Genomic DNA, 20,765 nt, shown 5'->3' with positions numbered 1-20,765 from the left:
AAATGTGCAGGCAAGCTGAACTAATGAGATCAGACACTGAAAGTTTAATTTTCATCACCTGGTGCTCCAGCAGAGACGCGCTGGACATGAGTCTCACCTTATATCTCATCTTGGGACATGAGTGGATGTAGAAGCCCATATAATAGTAGCTGAGGGGAGCTGACTTCTGGTGAAGCTGCCTCGTGAAAGCAATCTCCCTGTCAGGAAAAGAATAAAGAGAAGATAGTTAGTTCCTGCTCCAGTATGCAAAGGACTATGTAATTAGGTGGCAAATGTTTTGACAAATTTCAGCATTAAGCTAGTAAAAGCCAAGCTTTGAAAGAAAAACAATTTTTAAAGCACTATAAGTAATTTTTACTACAGAACACCAAAGGAAAAAAAAGAAGAAGAAGGAGAAGAAAAGAAAGAACCCTCTCAATTGCTTTTGAGCAAACACATTCAAGTTCAGGTATCACACTTTATGAAACAGAACAGCTAATCTAAAATCCAGATAGCATAAAATTAAATGAATCTAATCTGATTCCTTGTTACTACTCTTAATCCCTTGGAAGTCTAAAAGACTGAGCTTATCAGCTTAAAAACAGGACAGTAAACTTTGGAAACGTCAAAATTGAACAGATTTTTTGGAATAGCTATTATCATGACATTTACACACAAACACTTTCAACTGCATAAGAACCTTCTTTTTTGGTATTTGTTTATTACTGGATAGAGACAGAGAGAGATTGACAGTGGAGGGGAGATCGAGAGGGTCAGAGACAGACTCCTGCAGCTCTGATTCACCACTTGCGAAGCTTTCCCCCAGCACATGGGGACCAGGGGCTTGAACCCAGGTCCTTGTGCAATGTCAAGTGTGCGCTTAACCAGGTCTGCCACCACCTGCCCCACCCCCATGAACTCTTTCCAGTATCTATGTGTTATTTTAATATTAATCTTCACTGAAACTACAGGCCATGGCTGGTGCGCCGCTATGTTCCATCGTTGGGGAGCCAGAGACAACCCGAACTGCCCCTGCGGCTCCAGACAATGACCCACATAGTCAACGACTGCCACCTCTCCAGATTCAAAGGAGGTCTCGAAACTTGACATCAGGCTCAACCTGACGCTGTTGACTGGCTATGGAAGAAGGGCAAACGCTAGAAAAAGAATTGAAACTACAGAGGGGAAAAATCCTGCTAATCTCACCACATTTTGTTTGTAAGTGAGGATTATTTAGACACAAACTGTCAGCAAAGCTTATGCTTGGGGAGGTTGTATTCCGTATCCAGATAAATCTGAGCACTGGGTTTCATCCCACGTGCCCACGTGGGTTGTGTCTGGGGGCTTAGAGCAAAGCTTTAGTACAACATGTGACAACAATAGTCTTAAAAGCATCATTTCCCCCAATGAAGGGATTAAAAAAAAAAAAAACCTTAAGTAGCTTTCTAAAGCACGGGGAAAAGTTACTTGTCCTGTGTTTGCCTGAAGGTTCTGACTAGTTTCTTTTTATTGAGTAGCAATGATTTATTTTTTGAAGTTAGAAGCGAAATTTCTTTCTTTCTTTTTTTTTGGCCTCCAGGGTTATTGCTAGGGCTCAGTGCCTGCACCACGAATTCACCGCTCTTGGAGGCTGTGGCTCCCCCTTTTGTTGCCCTTGTTATTGTAGCTTTGTTGTGGTTATTATTGTTGTTGCTGATGTCGATCGTTGTTGGGTAAGACAGAGAGAAATGGGGAGAGGAGGGGGAGACAGAGAGGGGGAGAGAAAGATAGACACCTGAAGACCAGCTTCACCTCCTGTGAAGTGACCCCCCTGCAAGTGAGGAGCCGGGGGCTCGAACCGGGATCCTTCCACCGGTCCTTGCACTTTGTGTCACGTGCGCTTAACCCGCTGCGCTACCGCCTGACCCCCGAGAAATTTATTTCTTAAGAAAATCTGTTATGAACTTTGCAGAACAAAGTCTACTACTATTCCTAGAATGAATCCACTTTCAAGGTTCAAAATGAGGGGGAACACAGTGGAGAAGGAATGTGTGATAAGCACATATTTCTGCCTGGTGCATTCAACGCTGTGTTGTATTTATTTACAAGAAAGCTTGCTGTTGAATTTGCCCTCGCAGATACTGAACACCTTGTTTCCTTATGGAGAGTAGCCATGGAAGACAAGACAAAAATAAATATCGAGTCAATTGGCGACAGCTCATTCATCCTTGGGAAAGCTGACTACTAATTCGTGCAGGATCTCTCACAGAGAAGGAGTCCATCCAGAAAGCAGACGTGCACTTATAGGTGCAATACCTAGTAACTAGAGCAACAGCAACTGACTGATATGTATGTAGATATTATAGAAATCTACATAGCGCATATATATATACATATACATATACACATATATACGTATATATATCCTAGGTGTTCAAAATACTTAAACATTTTCTCATTTATTTCAGAGTCTTTTTAAACTTCGTTACTTTGTTTGAGTTTCGCCAACTGTCACATTTGTAATATTCATGTTGTTTAATTTTTCAGGAAGGTTTCTCTTGAGTAGATGAGACTGTAACTTATTGTCTAACAAGGAGTTCTGATTTAAATTCTTTTCAATTGACTGAATCGATTTCCTGTCACAATTTTCCAGCCTGCGTAGTAAGTATCTATGCTTTCTTTTATAACCAGAACGTATTTAGAAATATCATGTGGTAGAGAGAACACCTGCCTGGCACCAAGAGCAAGCTCCTTGGTTTGAGTCCTGCTGCCTCACGGGAGCGCTGCAGACACCACCGAGGGAGCTCCATGGAAGGAGACTGTCCTGTGGGGTCCCTCTGTCACTCTTCCACTCTCTCCCTAAAGTAATGAGAAGGCCAGGCCATGGATGGTGACAGTGGTGCATGTGTAAGCCCTGAGTTCGTTCCCCAGTGCACTGGAGAGAAAAAAGATGGATTCAAAAATAATCAGTAAAAAGGAGATTACTAAAAAGGGCTGGGAGAGAGAACATCCAGTAAAGCACATGATCTATTGTGCACAAAGACCTGGGTTCAAACCCCCAGACGCCACATGGGAGCATCAGGCAAAGAGTGGAGCAGTGCTGCGGTATCTCTCTTTCTCTCGGGAAAAAAGGCAGAGAAAAACAGTTAAGTCCAACGGGAGTGGAGGACTTGGACAGGCATGAAGCCTCAGCAAAGGCATTGGCGGGAAAAAATAAAGTGCTATGAATTAGGATTTCACCGACCGGTATGAATCAATAAAATAAATAAAGGGGGGAGGGACTTTTTGTTGTCCTATATGGCCCATTACAGCTGTCCAAAGTGATCTTACCGTAGTGCAGAATAGACGCCCAGAGACAGAAATGAGTAGTCAGGGTCGTAGTACAGATACACAGACGACACGCAGTAGGGGAGGATGTCAATCACCCCCACAGCAATGATCTTTCCGTCTAGCCAGTACTGCTGGTGGAAGGAGCCGTAGCCGCAGTCGGGTCCATCGGGCAGACTTCCTGCCTGTGGGAGGGCAGCAGACACGCAGACATAAAGGCTCTGTCGGTCCTCTCCTCCCATGAGAGACCTCAACAATCACCCCAGCAGACGCTCATCTTATTCAGATAAGTAAATTCAAAAGTTCCCTCTTTGTTGCCTAGTCACAGCCTGCCAACCTTTTACTTACACAAAGATCGATCAGCCAAACAAAAATGAGAAAGAGAAGCCAGCAGGGGGCAGGCGGTGGCACACCTGGTTCAGCACACATTCCAGTGCGCAAGGATTGGGGTTCGAGCCCCCGGTCCCCACCTGCAGGGGGAAAGCTTCACGAGTGGTGGGCGAAGCAGGGCTGCAGGTGCCTCTCTATCTCTTTCCCTCTCTATCTCCCTCTCAACTTCTCTGTCTCCATTCAATAATATATTAATAAAAATTTTTAAAAAGAATCTTAAAAGAAGAAAGAAATCAACTTCCAGTCTTTCTCGATTGATTTACTTTTAATGACAGCACTTAGATAAAGTGATGAAATAAAAGATAAAAATTATTAGAGTGTAGAATTGGAAACGAAAATAAATAGCTATTAAACTATGTCTTCCTGTTTCACATAAAGAGCTGGTAAGAAAGGGGCACTGGGAGATGGACAGAGGAAAGAAAAGGAGAGGTCAGGGTGAGAAGAGAAGGGTGCTCGCCCAGCCAGGATGGCCTGAGCTCTGGCTCTGCCCGTGCGGGGCAGGCGAGGCCCGTCACTTGTTCTGTGTAAGAGATGCTGCACTGAGGGTCAGAGCATCTCACCATGTTCACCAAAGGAAAAACAAGTATTCCCTTCTTGTCATCTTAATGTAGCTATAATCCCACAAGAAAAAAAAATACATATTTTAGAGTATAGCCGTGTTGTTGTAACCGAGTAATATTTCTCATTTTCCAAACTCAACAGGATGGACTGAAAAATGCTTTGCTGGTGACTGTCTGGATGTCAGAGCTAAACAACTGGTGTCACCAAATGCAACCGTGACTCAGTCACGGAAAATGTATACAGACAAAAGCTAGAAGGGGATAAAGGAGAACAACAGAAAGGAGGCTGGTGAACAGTGAAACCAGGACGGTGCAGTACCGCTTGGCAAGTCTGCAGAACCAGCTTATGAGCAAAGAATCCTCACCGAACACACTGGGTATTACACAGCAAATCCTAACAGAAGGACTTTTCCAAGTTAACCCAATTACCAAATAATGTGATGATAACAATAACTATCCGTTGCCTTCTTGAACCCTAAGACAGCGGGAACCTCACATTTCCACTATAGAGCCTATATTTCTTCCCCCAGTCCTGGAACCTTAGGGTAGGGCCCACTTTCCTGCATGCTGCTCTCAATTCATATCAATTAATATTGCATCCACTGATCGCAACCTAATCAACGCAACGAGTGCCACCCCAGCATGCTTCACTTCAGACTGTGTCCGAGACTTCAGGTGTGGAATGACAACCCTTCAGCTTCATTACTCTGATGAGACCTTTCCTTTCATAATATTCTCTAATTCTATTCCAGGCAGTTCACTTCCTAACAAAGTCCCAAAACCTAGCTATACACCAGTCCTGTCAGATAGAGCATATGTTCACACATATCCATAAACTAGGGCAAAATATATACCCGAAAGCAGAAGTACACAAGAGTCTGCAGGGAATACCCCCCAACACTTCATCTGCACTATTCCAGCCTTTAGGTCCATGATTGTTCAAGTTTGTTTGGCTTTGTATGTTAACTCTCTTTTTAGCCACCAGGTTCCAGATGCCAGCATGATGCTGACCAGACTTCCCTGGACAGACAAGCCCACCAATGTGTCCTGGAGCTCTGCTTCCCCAGAGCCCCACCCTACTAGGGAAAGGGAGAGGCAGACTGGGAGTATGGACCAACCAGTCAATGCCCATGTTCATCGGGGAAGCAATTACAGAAGCCAGACCTTCCACCTTCTGCATCCTGCAATGACCCTGGGTCCATACTCCCAGAGGGACAAGGAATAAGAAAGCTATCAGGGGAAGGGAGGGGATGCAGAGATCTGGTGGTAGGAATTGTATGGAGTTGTACCCCTCTTGTCCTATGGTTTTGTTAATGTCTCCTTTTTAAAATAAATAAATAAAAAGAGAAAGAGAGAGAATAAGGACCAGAGAAAGAAAATCCTGCAGATGTCTCCCCCTTCTTTTTGTCTCTTTCTTCCCTCTCCCTCTTTTACCTTCTAGCAAAGTAAAAGAAAAACAAACAAAAATACAAATGACCACTAGGAGTGATGGAGTTGTAATAACGGAGGGTAATTCCATGCCATTTGAAAAGCTGACTATCCAGAGTAGCACATTCTCTGGTGGAGAAAGAGAACTTACCTGTTTATCACAATTTATTTTTAAATATTAAAAATGTATTACCTTGTTAAAAAAAAAAAGAAGAAGAATCCTCACTGAAATACTAGTCAGTCAGATTTAACAATGTGAAAAAGATCTACACACCATGATGAGATCCACTCCAGGTCTGCTGTCTAGTGTAACAGTAGCAGGCAACTTTGTTTTTTGCCTCCAGGGTGCCCGCACTACCAGCCCACTGCTCTTGGCGGCCATCTTTTTTCCATTGTAGTTGTTGCCGCTATTGTTGTTGTTGAATAGTGCAGAGAGAAGTTGAGAGAGGAAGGGAAGACAGAGAAGGGAGAGAAAGACACCTACAGACCTGCTTCACTGCTTGCAAAGCCAATCCTCCTCTGCAGGTGGGGAGCCGGGGGCTCGAACTGGGATCCTTGTGCTTTGCACTATGTGTGCTTAACCCAGTGTGCTACCGCCCAGCCCCTAGTAGAATGCAATTTTAAAAGGGAAAGCAATTCATTGTCATCTACCATGTTAGCAAGCTAAGAGGGGATCCTAAGATCATGCCTGCCAACTGATGAAGAAAACATATTGACAAAGTCTAACACACACACTGAAGAAAGACTAAGGGACCAGGTGGTGGCACACCTGGTTGAGCGCCCATGTTACAATGCGCAAGGACGCAGGTTCAAGACCCCAGTCCCCTCCTGCAGGGAGAAAGCTTCACAAGTGGTGAAGCAGGGCTGCAGGTGTCTCTCTGTCTCTCACCCTCTCTATCCCTCCCTTCCCTCTCGATTTCTGACTGTCTCTATCCAATTAATAAAGATAATAAAAGAAAGAAAGAGAGAAAGAAAGAAAGAAAGAGAGAGAGAGAGAGAAAGAAAGAAAGAAAGAAAGAAAGAAAGAAAGAAAGAAAGAAAGACTAAAAGTGTACTGATGAGTGAGAGAAGGCGATCTGAAAATGTGACGTACTGTACAACTCCGGTTACGTTCTTTACAAACATCAGTCAGAGGCTGCCGAGAATTTGGGGGTGAAGGGACTGGGATGACTAGATAAAGCACAGGTGGCTTTCAGAGAGAACCCCCTCTGAATAATGCCGTAGTGGGGGCTACGGAACTGAAGGCATTCGCCAAGACCCAACCGATGTGCAACACAAAGACTAGCTTCTCAGTGTGTGCAGAGCAAAGGGAGCCAGCCGCTCAGGAGGTTCGGGAAGCCCAGGAAGGCATCCAGGCCGTGCCGTTCTACAAGCGCCGCAGACAAATTGACTAACAGAGGCGAGGGCAGGAAAGGGTGCGGAGCTGAGTGACTTCTGAGGTCTGTGAACACGGTGTGCAGGAGGAACACAGGTTAACAATTCTGATGCTGCCCCGCAGCGGGTGTGCTGGGATTGAGGGCGTAAGTCACGCATAGCGGGGGCCAGGCACCAGGTTTCTCGCTGCTGCAGAAGAAGTTTATGAATGAGCGGAGGGAAAAGGCTAGAATGAGGCACAGGCGGTGGGTTAGAGACAGGAGTTAAGAATTCATGTTGGGAGTCGGGCTGTAGCGCAGCGGGTTAAGCGCAGGTGGCGCAAAGCACAAGGACCGGCATAAGGATCCCAGTTCGAGCCCCCGGTTCCTCACCTGCAGGGGAGTCGCTTCACAGGCGGTGAAGCAGGGCTGCAGGAGCCTCTCTTTCTCCCCCCTCTGCCTTTCCCTTCTTTCTCCATTTCTCTCTGTCCTATCCAACAACAACAATAATAACTACAACAACAAGGATAACAAGAGGGAAAATAAACATATATATATGTATATAAAAGAACAGTTGGGGATATGAAAACATTATGCATATGAAATGCAAGGAAGGATTCACCCAGCTTATACATACCTACACATTTGCCCTTATATGCATAGATACTAATGTTCTCTTTGGCACCAGGATTGAACTGACCCCAGCACCCTAAATTGCTAAGACATCTGCAGATTAATCACCTGTCTCAGCAACCAGAACGTCCCATCTCTGTAATTAGAAGCAAGCCAGTCTGTATATGTAGCTCAGGATGGCTGAGTGTCTGAGACCATTTTTTAAATGCAGGCCTCAAGGCTTAGAGGAGATAGGTTCCCTGTTTTGAAATTTTAAAACACGCAGGAGAGCAACTACCACAGCGACAGAGACCAGAAAGCTGTCAGTTCCTGAGAAGCACACGCCTGTCCGCCAAATGTCAGAAAAACCTCCAAGTCCAAAGCTAATTGGAAACTCTGAAATGAAATCTAAATTCTGCAGTGATTTCAGGATAGTGCATCATTCTGGGACTCATCAAGTCTTAATGTACTTGTCCATTCACTCATTCATCCAAAAGTGTATTTCTCAAGGATGTAAGGATGACTCCATCTTAACAAATAAGGAAAGCTCTGACCCAGAAGACTTGTGTATTTGTATATTTGGGCTCTGAGGTTCCCAAAGATCTTATACTTAGTAGACAGAGGCTGCAGGTCTTAGATATTAGATGTTATTAGATAGGTAGGTATAATATAGGTATTAAAACTGAGGTTCTAAAAAAAACATTTACTAAATCACAAAATAGCAATAAGTCCAAAACATGCTGACAGATTTTGTTCTTAAAAAGTATTTTCCAGGGGAAGCAATTACAGAAGCCAGACCCTCTACCTTCTGCAACCCTCAACGACCCTGGGTCCATGCTCCCAGAGGGCTAGAGAATGGGAAGGCTATCATGGGAGAGGGTGGGTTATGGGGATTGGGTGGTGGGAATTGTGTGGAGTTGTACCCCTCCTACCTTATGCTTTTGTTCACTAATCCTTTCTTAAATTAAAAATTTAAATAAAAAAAAAAAAAAAAAAAAAAAAAAGAAATGTAAAAAAAAAAAAAAATTAAATTAAAAAAAAAAAAAAAAAAAAAAAAGTATTTTCCAAAACAAACAAACAAAATTAGTGACAGAAGTGTCAGTTTTGCATTTTGGCTAATCTCCTTACTGTCTGGCTTCAGAAAGCTAGCCAGATTCTCCTCTCTGTGCTCCTGCACTTAACTTGTTGTCATCCTGGAGCTTCTGGAAAACAGCCCCACACACTCAGGAGACAGTGCGTGGAAAAAGCTAATAAAATAATTTGAGCCTTGACAAATCCCCTGGGAAGGTCTTGGACACTCTCCAGGGTGGCAGGACTCAAGTTTTTAAGGGCTGCCGACAAGTGTTTATTCTCGTGCCGGAAGTTTAAGAACTACAAGCTGCAAACGGGAAGGGAGCCGGCGGGCCCAGAGATCTGAGTCCAGGCTTGAAAATCAAAAGATCTTACTCTGTGAGGCAGGCATGTGCCGCCCTTCCTTCAAGCGCTCCACCTGCTCACCTTCAAAACGAGGGACATAGTGCCACTCTCTGGGCTAGCAGCGACCAGTAAGTGGCCATGTGCTAATGAAATCACTCCACAGACTGAGCATTTTTCTGCTTCAGGCTGGCGGAGTGCTGCAAGGCACGCCTTATGAACAGCGCGTCCACAAAAACCCATATCGCTCACGTAAGAACAAACTCTTTAGACGAATAGCAGCTAACTTCAATTTCCTCAAAGTAAGTCAGCAATGTTCAATCGGCTGTTTTCTGAAGCCTACATATTGTGCACAGTTCTGAATTTATAAAGAATTAACAGGCAAATTTATTTTTCAGAAGTTCCTCTGTTGCAAGGATTTTAGCTGACTGCAGAAAAAAAAATAATAATAAGGCTCACCACTAATGATACAAAGAAAAACCATTTTTAGTGTCTGGAAAAGATGGCTTGGCTTTCATGATGAACGAGCTATGCAGTACCAAGGGCATTCTGTAGAAAGGACATCAATACCAATAGGCCAGCTCTGGCTTCTAGTCAAACTGCTCCCCCAAATGGGTGAGCCTTTCCTCTCATAAAGGAAGCCCGTCTCCTGGCCCACCGGTCTCCCTGTGCCTCAGGGAAGCTCAAAGCAAAAACTGCTGGGACTCAATGGGACGGGCGAAGGGAGCTAAATGTGCCAAGCAGTGGAACCAGCTTCGGGGAGAGATTTTCTGGCACCCAAAGACTTGAACAACTGAGAACAGAAACTGTGTTCTCCTCCCTTCTATGGCATCCGCCCCCCCCCCCCGACCCCCAATCACATCTGTTCTACACACATACACACACACAAAGACTAAACAACCAGTGGTCTGATTTTTTTTTTTTTTTTACCAGAGCACTGCTCAGCTCTGGCTTATGGTGGTATGGGGGATCGAACCTGGGACTTTGGAGCCTCAGGCATGAGAGTCTCTTTACATATCCACTATGCTATCTACCCCCACCCAATTTTTTTTTTTTTGTCATGTGTTAAGAAAATGTATCAGAGGGGGTCAGGCAGTAGCGCAGCGAGTTAAGCACACATGGTACGAAGAGCGAAGAATGATAGAAGGATCCTGGTTCGAGCCCCCGGCTCCCCACCTGCAGGGGAGTCGCTTCCCAGGCGGTGAAGCAGGTCTGCAGGTGTCTGTCTTTCTCTCCCCCTCTGTCTTCCCCTCCTCTCTCCATTTCTCTCTGTCCTATCCAACAACGACATCAATAACTGCTACAACAATAAAAAGCAAGAGCAACAAAAGGGGAAAAAATAGCCTCCAGGAGAAGTGTATTCGTCTGAGCCCCGCAATAACCCAGCAATAACTGGAGGCAAAAAAAATAAAGAAATATAATAAAATAAAATAAAGAAAATGTATCAGAGAAACAGTTATGGTTTAAAATTATTAAAGGTAGGGGCCAGGTGGTGGCGCAACTGGTTAAGTGCACACATTACAGTGCACAAGGTCCCAGGTTCAAGCTCCTGGTCCCCGCCTGTAGGAGGAAAAGGTTCACAAGTGGTGAAGCAGGGCTGCAGGCGTCTCTCTGTCTTCTTCTCCCTCTCCATCTCCCCCACGCCCCTCAACTGCTCTATCCAATAATAAATAAATAAAATTTTTAAAAAGAAAGTCTTTCAAAAAAATTATTAAAGGTAAATTTACTTAGAAAATAGTAAAAGCCATGGTCTGGGAAGTGGCACAATGGATAAAGCACTGGATTCTCAAGCATGAGATCCCTAGTTCAATCCTGGGCAGCACTTGTACCAGAGTGATAGCTGGTTCTTTCTCTTTCTCTGCCTATCATTCTTCATGAATAAACAAAATAAAATCTAAAAAAAAAAAAAAATAGTAAAAGCCCCCCCCCCCGCAATAATAATGGGGTTGGAAGCTCCTGGGAAGGACCCAGGAATTTTTTTAAAAGGCAACATTTATTATTATTATTATTATTATTATTATTATTATTATTATTATTATTATTTTGATAGGGAGATGAGGAAGGGAAAGCAAACAAGAGCAGGCAGCTGTCTGTTCTGGGCTCTGGACTGTGAGGGATGGAGCCTGGGGCTTCAGGCGCGCCTGTCCTATACTCTGAATATCTCTGTAGCTCTGAAATGTTTGATTTAAAAAAAAAATTAGTTATTATTTGATAGAGACAAAGAAAAATTGAGAGGGGAGGGAGTGACAGAGAGGGAGTGAGACAGGGAGACGCCTGCAGCCCTGCTTCACCACTTGTCAAGTTTTCCCCCCTGCAGGTGGAGACTGGGGTCTTGAACCTGGGTCCTTGCTCACTGTAATGTGTGGGCTCAACCAGGTGTGCCACCACCTGTCCCCTGCTCTGAAATGTTTAAAAGCAGCTTACAGAGATTCCCCCCCAACAACCCAAAAGAATTTTAAGCACCTCTTTAAAAACCATTTACAATGTTTTTCCCACAAAACAGTGCATTAAAGTTTGGGTTTACTAAAAAAAAAAAAAAAAAAAGGAAAAGAAAGGCGAAGGCCAGAGGCCTGCATCAAAGTCCACATGACTTAGTCACAGCAAGCACACGTGCACGTGTGTGATGATGATGGGCCCACACCTATCTGGGGAAATGCGCCCTCATGGCAACATCAACCCTGCAAATCGACATTTCCCCGGGAAAGTGATGCTGAAGTTGTCCCAAAGAAAAGGAAATGAGGGGGGTCGGGCGGTAGCACAGGGGGTTACGCACACGTGGCGCAAAGCGCAGGGACCAGCTTGAGGATCCCACTTCTGGCCCCCGGCTCCCCACCTGCAGGGGAGTCGCTTCACAGGTGGTGAAGCAGGTCTGCAGGGGTCTGTCTTTCTCTCCCCCCTGTCTTCCCCTCCTCTCTCCCTTTCTCTCTGTCCTATCCAACAACAACGACAGCGATAACAGTTACAACAAAGATAAACAAGGGCAACAAAAGGGAAAAAGCGGCCTCCAGGAGCAGTGGACCAAGCCTCAGCGATAACCCTGGAGGCAATCAATCAATCAATCAATCAATAAGAAAAGGAACTGAAGAAAAACCAGCGGCTGCGGCTGCACACAGCCAGGGAGATAGTTCAGCCTCTAAGGGCAGCAACTTGTAAGCCGAGGCACCAGAGAGCAGGTGCTAGAGATTCTTTCTCTCCCAGGACCACCAAGTCAGAGCCGAGCCAGGCTCCAGCTCTCTCGCTCCCCTGCCCTCCTCCCATCTTCTTTCTCATAATGAATGTATCTTAAACGCACGCACGCACACACACACACACATTTGAAATGATACAGTTCAAAAATAAAGACAACAGATAATAAATGGCACATGGGAAATGAAAATGGCATTACCATATTGCAAAAATCTGCAAGTTTTGTAGAAGTGATTTAAAAGTAAAACTGAGGGGCCAGGTGGTGTATTTAGCCGTGCACACGAATTAGCATGTGAGAGGACTAGGGTTCAAGTCCCCAGTTCCCACCTGCAGGCAGGGACTTCACAAGCAGTGGAGCTGTCTCTCCCCTCCTCTGCCTCTCACACTCGCTCTCCCTGGCTGTCTTTTCTTCTCCTCTGTCTGGAAAGCATATCTCAGTGACTATGTCCATGATTTGCTGAGGCAACCGTACAATCAGCTCTGCTAGTGGTCAGAAGATGGTATATTCGACATCCCCATCTCCTTGGGAGAATTTACCTAAAAGAACTAGCTGTCGATATTCACTGCAGTCTCCAGCTAAAATAGTTTACATTTTGACGCTACTTTTTAAAAAACTATAGGTCAATTTTTTTCTATTTATTCATTTAATTATTTTGAACAGAGACAGAGAAATTGAGAGGATAGAAGGAGGTAGAGAGAGGGAGAGAGAGAGACACCTGCAGCATTGCTTTACCACTCATGAAGCTTCTCCCCAATTTTCCCCTCAGACGGGAACCAGGGACTTGAACCCAGATACTCAAGCGTGATAGTGTATTCACTCCACATGAACCGCCATGCACCCCCTGGATCAACATTTTCCACTGCAGGAGGCAAATGCATTGAGCTTAGCCTTCAAGACATTCCATCATCTTATTAATACATATTTACAAACTGGAAAATGCTAGTTCTGAAGCAAGCCTAATCCAACATTTTTAGTCTACACAGGCTGATCCTACCTACATTTCTATATTAAAAAAAAAAAAAAAAGCTTAAATGGCTAATAGTCAAAAACAAAAGTACGTGTAAAACAGGCAGTACTTTCTATTACCTTATTTTAAGTAACGTTTTCTCTTATTGATAAAAGAATATCTGTAACAGTACATTTTACTAGGCAATTAAATGACTTTTTTCTTTACAACCCCAAGATCAGGAGGCATTGATGAAGTGTTCCTAGTCACACAATCCTGCATCTAATGGCCTCAGTTTCCTCAGGTCCCAGAGACGAGAATCACCCAGTCACCGGAGAGCGCCAGGCTATTCCACCTGACGTGTTTTCTGCTGATGGTCTCAAGAAACACTAGCACTCAAGAGTCACCCGACATACAATATCCTATGGTTTTTGTCAGTGTTTCCTTTTTATAAATATACAATCTGTTTAAATCGTAAATCAGATCACCTGCAGGGGGAGGCTTCACAAGTGGTGTGGCAGTGCGACAGTGCGACAGTGCGACAGTGCTCGCTCTTTCCCTTCTCTCGCTCGTTTCCTCTCTCCACCCGATAAATAAACATGACACCTGTTTTAAAATATCACACCAGAAAGTGAGACATGGGATCCCAACCATCTGACAACAAACTGTGCTCCCTGATTTCATAATGATTATTTTCAGACCGCAGTTCTTTCTTTTAAAAAGAAGTTATTACTTTATTAAAAGTTTTAATTAATTTAGGTGGCTGAGACCACATTGGACACAGAAAGAGGTCTGTGTATGTGAGGTAATAGGGTTAGACTTATTTCTAAAGGGGAAAAAAAAATTCTGTGCAATTGTGCTAAAGGGACAGTTCAGATTGTTCTAAAATGTAAAGAAAGAACAGCAAAAGACACAATCTTGCGGGCAACTGCAAGTTGCAGGCTGCAGGGACATCTGATTTCTGTGCCTGGTTAATAATACCTAAGTCTCAAAGGAAGCTAAAAAGTTATGTTAAAATGCTGGATCAGTTCACTCAGCTCTGAGGGACCTTGTTATCTGACATAGTTTTTAATAATGAGAAAAATGAGGGTCAGTCAGGGCGAGGGTTGGGCTCTAAGGACCCAAAACCTGAAACTGATCTTTGACTCGCAGTGTTTTTCTCCTCCTCGTCGTTACACTAGGCTAAAACACAGTCACAAGACAGTAGCACGTTCTATTCAACAGATGAACTCAGTCACGTCAGCAGTTTTTTAAACCAGAGGTTGAATTAAAAAAATGTTTTTCCAAATGACCGAATTCTTTGGAATTGAGAAATACTTCAAAGACAAAGCAAAACAATAACAACAAAACCTATCCAAATGATTACAAACAACTAAAAACTAAAAGTACCATAAAAGCAAAACTGAATCTTGACAAAGCCTCAACAGTTGAGGCAAGACTTTTTAATACATACGGTAGGGCTGAAAAAAAGGAACGCCTACTGCAGGAGAAATACATAAAGATTAAGATGTCCATCTTTATGTTGACATTTCCTTTCACTTTGAATTCTAAGCATGCAACAGAATCACTTTTAGTGAAATACTAGCTAACTGTTTATAAACCAAAGTCAGAGAGTCCCAAACTTCTGACTCTAAAGATTAATTAACATTTGTCCGGAACCCAACAAACACCCAAGTTAAAACCTAAATGTGAACCTTTACTTAGTGTCGGTGGGATTTGAGTACCCTGCTTTATGCGATCTTTCTTACACATGGGAAAAACACACTCCAGTGACAACCCAATTCTTACTTAGAACTCAAGGAAGGCCAACATCAAACACGGCTGACATCCCCATGGGAACTAAGCCACCCCAGGATTTGCCATTCAGACATTTTCTGGAGCATTCATGCACAGCTAATGGGCAATAAAAACTGTGAAGGCAGATGACCCTAATTTTGAACATAGCTGAAAGATCCTTAGAGTAATGATGAATGCCACGGAGAAGAATGATCTGGCAAAAGAGATCCTGAACGGATTTAGCTAGACTTTAGGATCTCTGAATCAATGCCGAAAAAATCCTCCACCGTGAGATTCATTTTCTATGTGATGCCTGGTAGCCTAGCCTAGTGTGACTTCTTTTATTCTCGAAGTCAATTTCAATTTTTTTCATATGAGATTGGTTTCCAGGAAAAGAAGTGCAGTTAATAAAATCCTGCTATGAGATAGAAAGTTTCACCTTACAATGGGTCAACTATCGTGTGATATCCAGATACTATTTGTAAAAAGTGCATTCATCAACTCAACCAACATTTACTGAGTATGTCTGAGTCCTGCTATTATGTTCTCACATAAAAGCTGCTTAAGGAGGTCGGTCGGGCGTTGGCGCAGCGGGTTAATCGCACGTGGCGCAAAGCACAAGGACCGGCTTAAGGATCCCGGTTCGAGCACCCGGCTCCCCACCTGCAGGGGAGTCGCTTCACAGGCGGTGAAGCAGGTCTGCAGGTGTCTGTCTTTCCCCCTCTCTGTCTTCCCCTCCTCTCTCCATTTCTCTCTGTCCTATCCAACAACGAATAACATCAACAATGGCAATAATAATAACCACAACGAAGCTACAACAAGGGGGGAAAAAATGGCCTCCAGGAGTGGTGGATTCATGGTAGGGGCACCTACCCCAGCAATAACCCTGGAGGAAAAAAAAAAAAAGCTGTTTAAATAAGTCGATAGGAGGAGCAGTGTCTTCAGTTCGACTAGTTTCTTGTCAGTGGACCCCATCTCTGGTTATTTAGTATCAATAACGGACCAACAATCATTCCCTAGCCTCACTTTGGTTACTTGAGTTTACCTCTAACCTTGACTCTTTCAACAGTTGGTCTTTCCAGGGAGCAGGAAAAGCCTTTCCTTGAGTGTCAGCTCCACCATGTTGCTGGCCCTAACTCCACAGTTCTCTGATTCAGTCCTGCTCCTTGGACAGATGCTTCTTAAAGTCCCTGGTGACTGGCAAAACTGTTTGGATCAGTGGACAAGCACACACATAACAGACAACCGAGTCACACGGATTATCCCAGTGGATCTCAGAGCTTCCAGTAAGAAGCAAAGTCATTCCCACATCCAAATTAAGCTTGGAAAGAAAGCTCAATAACCTATAAGCAACATTAGTGGCTAACACTATTTAATGTTAATATTTAAGCCTTAACTAAAACATATGTCTTTCAATACACAATATTATCTTGGTGAAAATTAAAACCCCAAGTAATTATAACACAACTAAGGAAGTAATACAAAAGCAAGATGCCAAGTTGATCAAGCTCTGGGCTATCCTTGGGAAACTAACAAGATGAAGAAACGATATGCACATTTTTACAAGTTTTGTAAGGTGTACATAGGATTATATAAGATAAAATTAAATACACAATGGTCTTGGTATTTAGCAAATTCACAAAGTTTTTAAACCAACACCATAATCCCACTGTCATCAGACTCCAGAATTCCTACACACCAGACCTCTCCATTCTTGCCCCTTATTTCAAGCAGTCACTAGTCTGCCTTGCTGCTCAATACCTGTCTCCCTTTTCATAACACACATCCATGGAAACATACTCTATGTGGCCTCTTTTCACTTCTTTCATCTACTGGAATGTTTAAGGTTCACTATTGTTATACCGCACACACTGTCCGTATTGCTGAATCGTATTCCATTATGTGGAAATAACGTGGTTGTGTTTATCCAGTCAGGAGCTGACCATCATAACTGCTTCTGTCTGTGGACTGCTACGAACAGCGCCACTGTGCACACAAGTCTTTTTTTTTTATAGTTTATTATTTTTTTAAGTTTCTTTATTGGGGGATTAATGTTTTACATTCAACAGTAAATACAACAGTTTGTACATGCATAACATTTCCCAGTTTTCCATATAACAATACAACCCCACTAGGTCCTCTGTCATCCTTTTTGGACCTGTATTCTCTCCCACCCCCACCCCAGAGTCTTCCACTTTAGTGCAAAACGCCAATTCCAGTTCAGGTTCTACACACAAGTCTTTAAGTGGGTGCATATTTTCACTTCACTTGGGGATGTTCCTAGGGGTGACATTTTTTTTTAATATGTATTTATTTATTCCCTTTTGTGGCCCTTGTTGTTTTATTGTTGTTGTAGTTATTGTTGCTGTTACTGATGTCATCGTTGTTGGATAGGACAGAGAGAAATGGAGAGAGGAAGGGAAGACAGAGATGGGGAGAGAAAGACAGACACCTGCAGACCTGCTTCACTGCTTGTGAAGCGACTTCCCTGCAGGTGGGGAGCCGGGGGCTCGAACCGGGATCCTTACGCTGGTCCTTGTGCTTTGTGTCACGTGCGCTTAACCCACTGCGCTACCGCCCAACTCCCAGGGGTGGGATTTTTTGGATAATCCAAACCCTAGCTACGTGACTGTACACCCCCACCAGCAAGCTCTGATGTCTCCACATCTCGCCAATACTGTCACTTTTGACAGTGACAGGCACAACTCTTACACGGTATCTGTCTTGTCTCTTGACTGTAGTCACTCTAATGAGTCTATGGTGATATTTCACTGTGGTTTTTCACAGATATGGGGCCCACAGATGTTGGCTGTCTTTGCATCTCCGTGTGTATGCAGCTGTTCCAGTGTGCTTCCATTCTATGTAGGGCGCTTGCCCCACAGCGGAATTGCCGAATGAAGGCTGTCTCAGGATACATGCCCCTAGGAGTAACACATGACTGGCACCTGCACTCCCTGCTGGAGGGTGTGCGTTCTTTCCTGTGTTGATTACTTGTCTGTGCGTCTTCTCTGGCAGAAGACACAGTGAAGTCATTTATCCATTAAGTGACTAGCCTGTGTGTCGTATCATTATTGAACGACAGGAGTTCAGTTTTTTGCTACTGATTCTAATTTAATTTCACTTTGGTCAAAGACAAGCTCGATTTGTTTAATCCAGTATACGAAGCTGTCCTGGCGACTGTTGCCTGCACACCTGACAGATGAGCACTTTGGCCTGTTGGACACCACGTTCGGCAGATGTGGACACAGAAAACCGTGTGGTCAGGCTGTCCCGGTCTTTGATAAGCATCTCTTCTCGTGACTCTTACACTAACTACTGAGAAAGTTTTCCTAAGGTCTCCCTCCAACTATCACTGTGAACTTGACTGGTTTTCCTTTCAGTTCCACTAGATCTGCTTCACGTGTTTTCAGGAGCTGTTAGTAAGTGCATCTCACTTCTCATGGCTGTCTTCCAATGAGTCAGTGGCCACTTCATCATAAGGCCATTCCCGGTGACAGTCTTTGCCTGAAGCCTACTGTGTCAAGATACAGATGCAGGCAGCCCAGCCTTGTCATGATGACTGTGTGCACGGGATGTCTTTCTTGATCCTTTTCTTTCCCTAACCTGGCAACCTGATTTTTTGGCTTTTTTTTTTTTTGCATTCTCTCATTATTTTTTATTTTATTTTATTTCATCTATTGGGGGATTAATGTTTTATATTCAACAGTAAACACAATAGTTTGTACATGCATTACATTTCCCAGTTTTCCACATAACAATATAACCCCCACTAGGTCCTCTGTCATCCTTCTTGGATCTTTACTCTCCCCCCTACCCACCCCACAATCTTTTACTTTGGTGCAATATGCCAATGCCAGTTCAGGTTCTACTTGTGTTTTCTCTTCTGATCTTGTTTTTCAACTTCTGCCTAAGAGTGAGATCATCCCATATTCATCCTTCTGTTTCTGACTTATTTCACTTAACAAAGTATTTTTCAAGTCCATCCAAGATGGGCTGAAAACAGTGAAGTCACCATTTTTAATAGCTGAGTAGTATTCCATTGTGTGTGTGTGTGTGTATATATATATATATATATATCATAACTTGCTCAGCCACTCATCTGTTGTTGGACACCTGGGTTACTTCCAGGTTTTGGTTACTACAGATTGTGCTGCTAAGAACATATGTGTACACAGATCTTTTTGGACGGGTGTGTTGGGCTCCTTAGGATCCATCCCCAGGAGAGGAATTGCAGGGTCATAGGGTAGGTCCATTTCTAGCCTTCTGAGAGTTCTACAGACTGTTCTTCACAGAGGTTGGACCAATTGACATTCCCACCAGCAGTGCAGGAGGGTTCCTTTGACCCCTCAACCTCTCCAGCATTTGCTGCTGTTACCTTTTCTGATGTAGGACATTCTCATAGGAGTGAAGTGGTATCTCTTGTTGTCTTTATTTGCATTTCTCTGACAATCAAAGACTTGGAACATTTTTTCATCTGTTTTCTCAGCCTTTTGGATCTCTCCTGTGATGAATATTCTGTCCATGTCCTTCCCCATTTTTGGATGGAGTCATTTGTTTTCCTGTGCAACCTGGTTTTAAATGGGACCACTTAGACCTGCGCTGTCCAGCAGGTCAGCCACTGGCTTAAATAACTAAATAAATTAATATCACTGCTACATTTTTTTTAAAGTTTGGCCCAGTTCCAGAAGATCTCGGTAGCTGTGTGCAATCGCTGGCCGCGTACATGGTTTATACAGGATGGCTGTAGGGGAGGTCCACACAATGGAGCTTGGGCTTAGGTCATGTGTGCTCAATATGATCATCACCACTGCTGGGTGAAGGTGGAGGCCGTCTTGTTTCTGTTTCAACCCAACTCGTGTGTGTGTGTGTGTGTGTGTGTGTGTGTGGCCAGTGATAACGCTGAGTGTTACACATGACAATACCCACAAAAGACATCAGGCCCAGAATGTCAACAATGCCAAGACTGAGAGACCAGGCTAGAGGATGACAAATACATCTCTAATATGTCACTGTCGGCCTGCCAGTGATACTATTTTATGTAAGGCAAGAAACCTGCAGTTCTATCATTCCCGTTCCCTCCATCCTGCCTTGTTATTATCACAAATAGATGCAACTGACCAACTTCTCCGGTCTCAATTTTCTTTGCAAGATACAGACATTCTATGAGAACTGAAACATAAGCAAAGAGCTTAGCATAGTGCCCCCACACTAATTTCTCAACAAGCTATGATGGCAACTGTATGGTAAAAAGATTTTAACTAGCTTAAGGACGGGCATAAGGATCCCAGTTCGAGCCTCCGGCTCCCCACCTGCAGGGGAATCGCTTCACAGGTGGTGAAGCAGGTCTACAGGTGTCTGTCTTTCTCTCCTCCTCTCTGTCTTCCCCTCCTCTCTCCATTTCTCTCTGTCCTATCCAACAATGACATCAATAACAACAACAATAAATACTACAACAATAAAAAGACAACAAGGAAAACAAAAGGGAAAATAAATAAATAAATTTTATTTAAAAAAAAATTTTAACTGACCTACTGCATAAGAATAGAACAGGGCTGGCGAGATAGCATGATGGTTCTGTGAAGAACCTCATGCCTGAAGCTCTGAACTCAAAGACTCAAACCCCAGCAACACCATAAACCAAAGCTAAGCAGAGCTACTGCCTTGGTCATCCTCTCTCCCACACCCCTCACCCCCGCTTCATACATAAATGAATAAAGTAAAATAGAATGGCAAAAAAAACAAACAAACAAACCTGAATTGGCTTACATTCACACATGGGTCTCCTTTCCTTACAAATACCTCCCATGTTGCTCTCC

At 43.7% G+C, this 20,765-nt stretch overlaps 1 protein-coding gene across 13 annotated transcripts in view; it reads right to left on the bottom strand.

The window, feature by feature from the left end:
• Nucleotides 1–20,765, bottom strand: part of ATE1 (arginyltransferase 1) — a 144,967-nt gene that overhangs the window by 65,546 nt on the left and 58,656 nt on the right. For all 13 annotated transcript variants that reach the window (XM_060171147.1, XM_060171157.1, XM_060171153.1 and 10 more), the window contains 2 exons: nucleotides 3,289–3,470; nucleotides 98–197 (listed from right to left, as the gene is read on the bottom strand). In XM_060171147.1, coding sequence (XP_060027130.1) covers nucleotides 98–197; nucleotides 3,289–3,470 — 282 coding nt within the window. The remainder of the gene's footprint in view (nucleotides 1–97; nucleotides 198–3,288; nucleotides 3,471–20,765) is intronic.

The sequence above is a fragment of the Erinaceus europaeus genome, chromosome 14 (genome assembly GCF_950295315.1).
Source record: "Erinaceus europaeus chromosome 14, mEriEur2.1, whole genome shotgun sequence".
In the NCBI taxonomy this organism is placed as follows: domain Eukaryota; kingdom Metazoa; phylum Chordata; class Mammalia; order Eulipotyphla; family Erinaceidae; genus Erinaceus; species Erinaceus europaeus.
The sequence above is the reverse complement of the archived record's forward strand: the minus strand, read 5'-3'. Positions and strand labels throughout refer to the sequence as shown.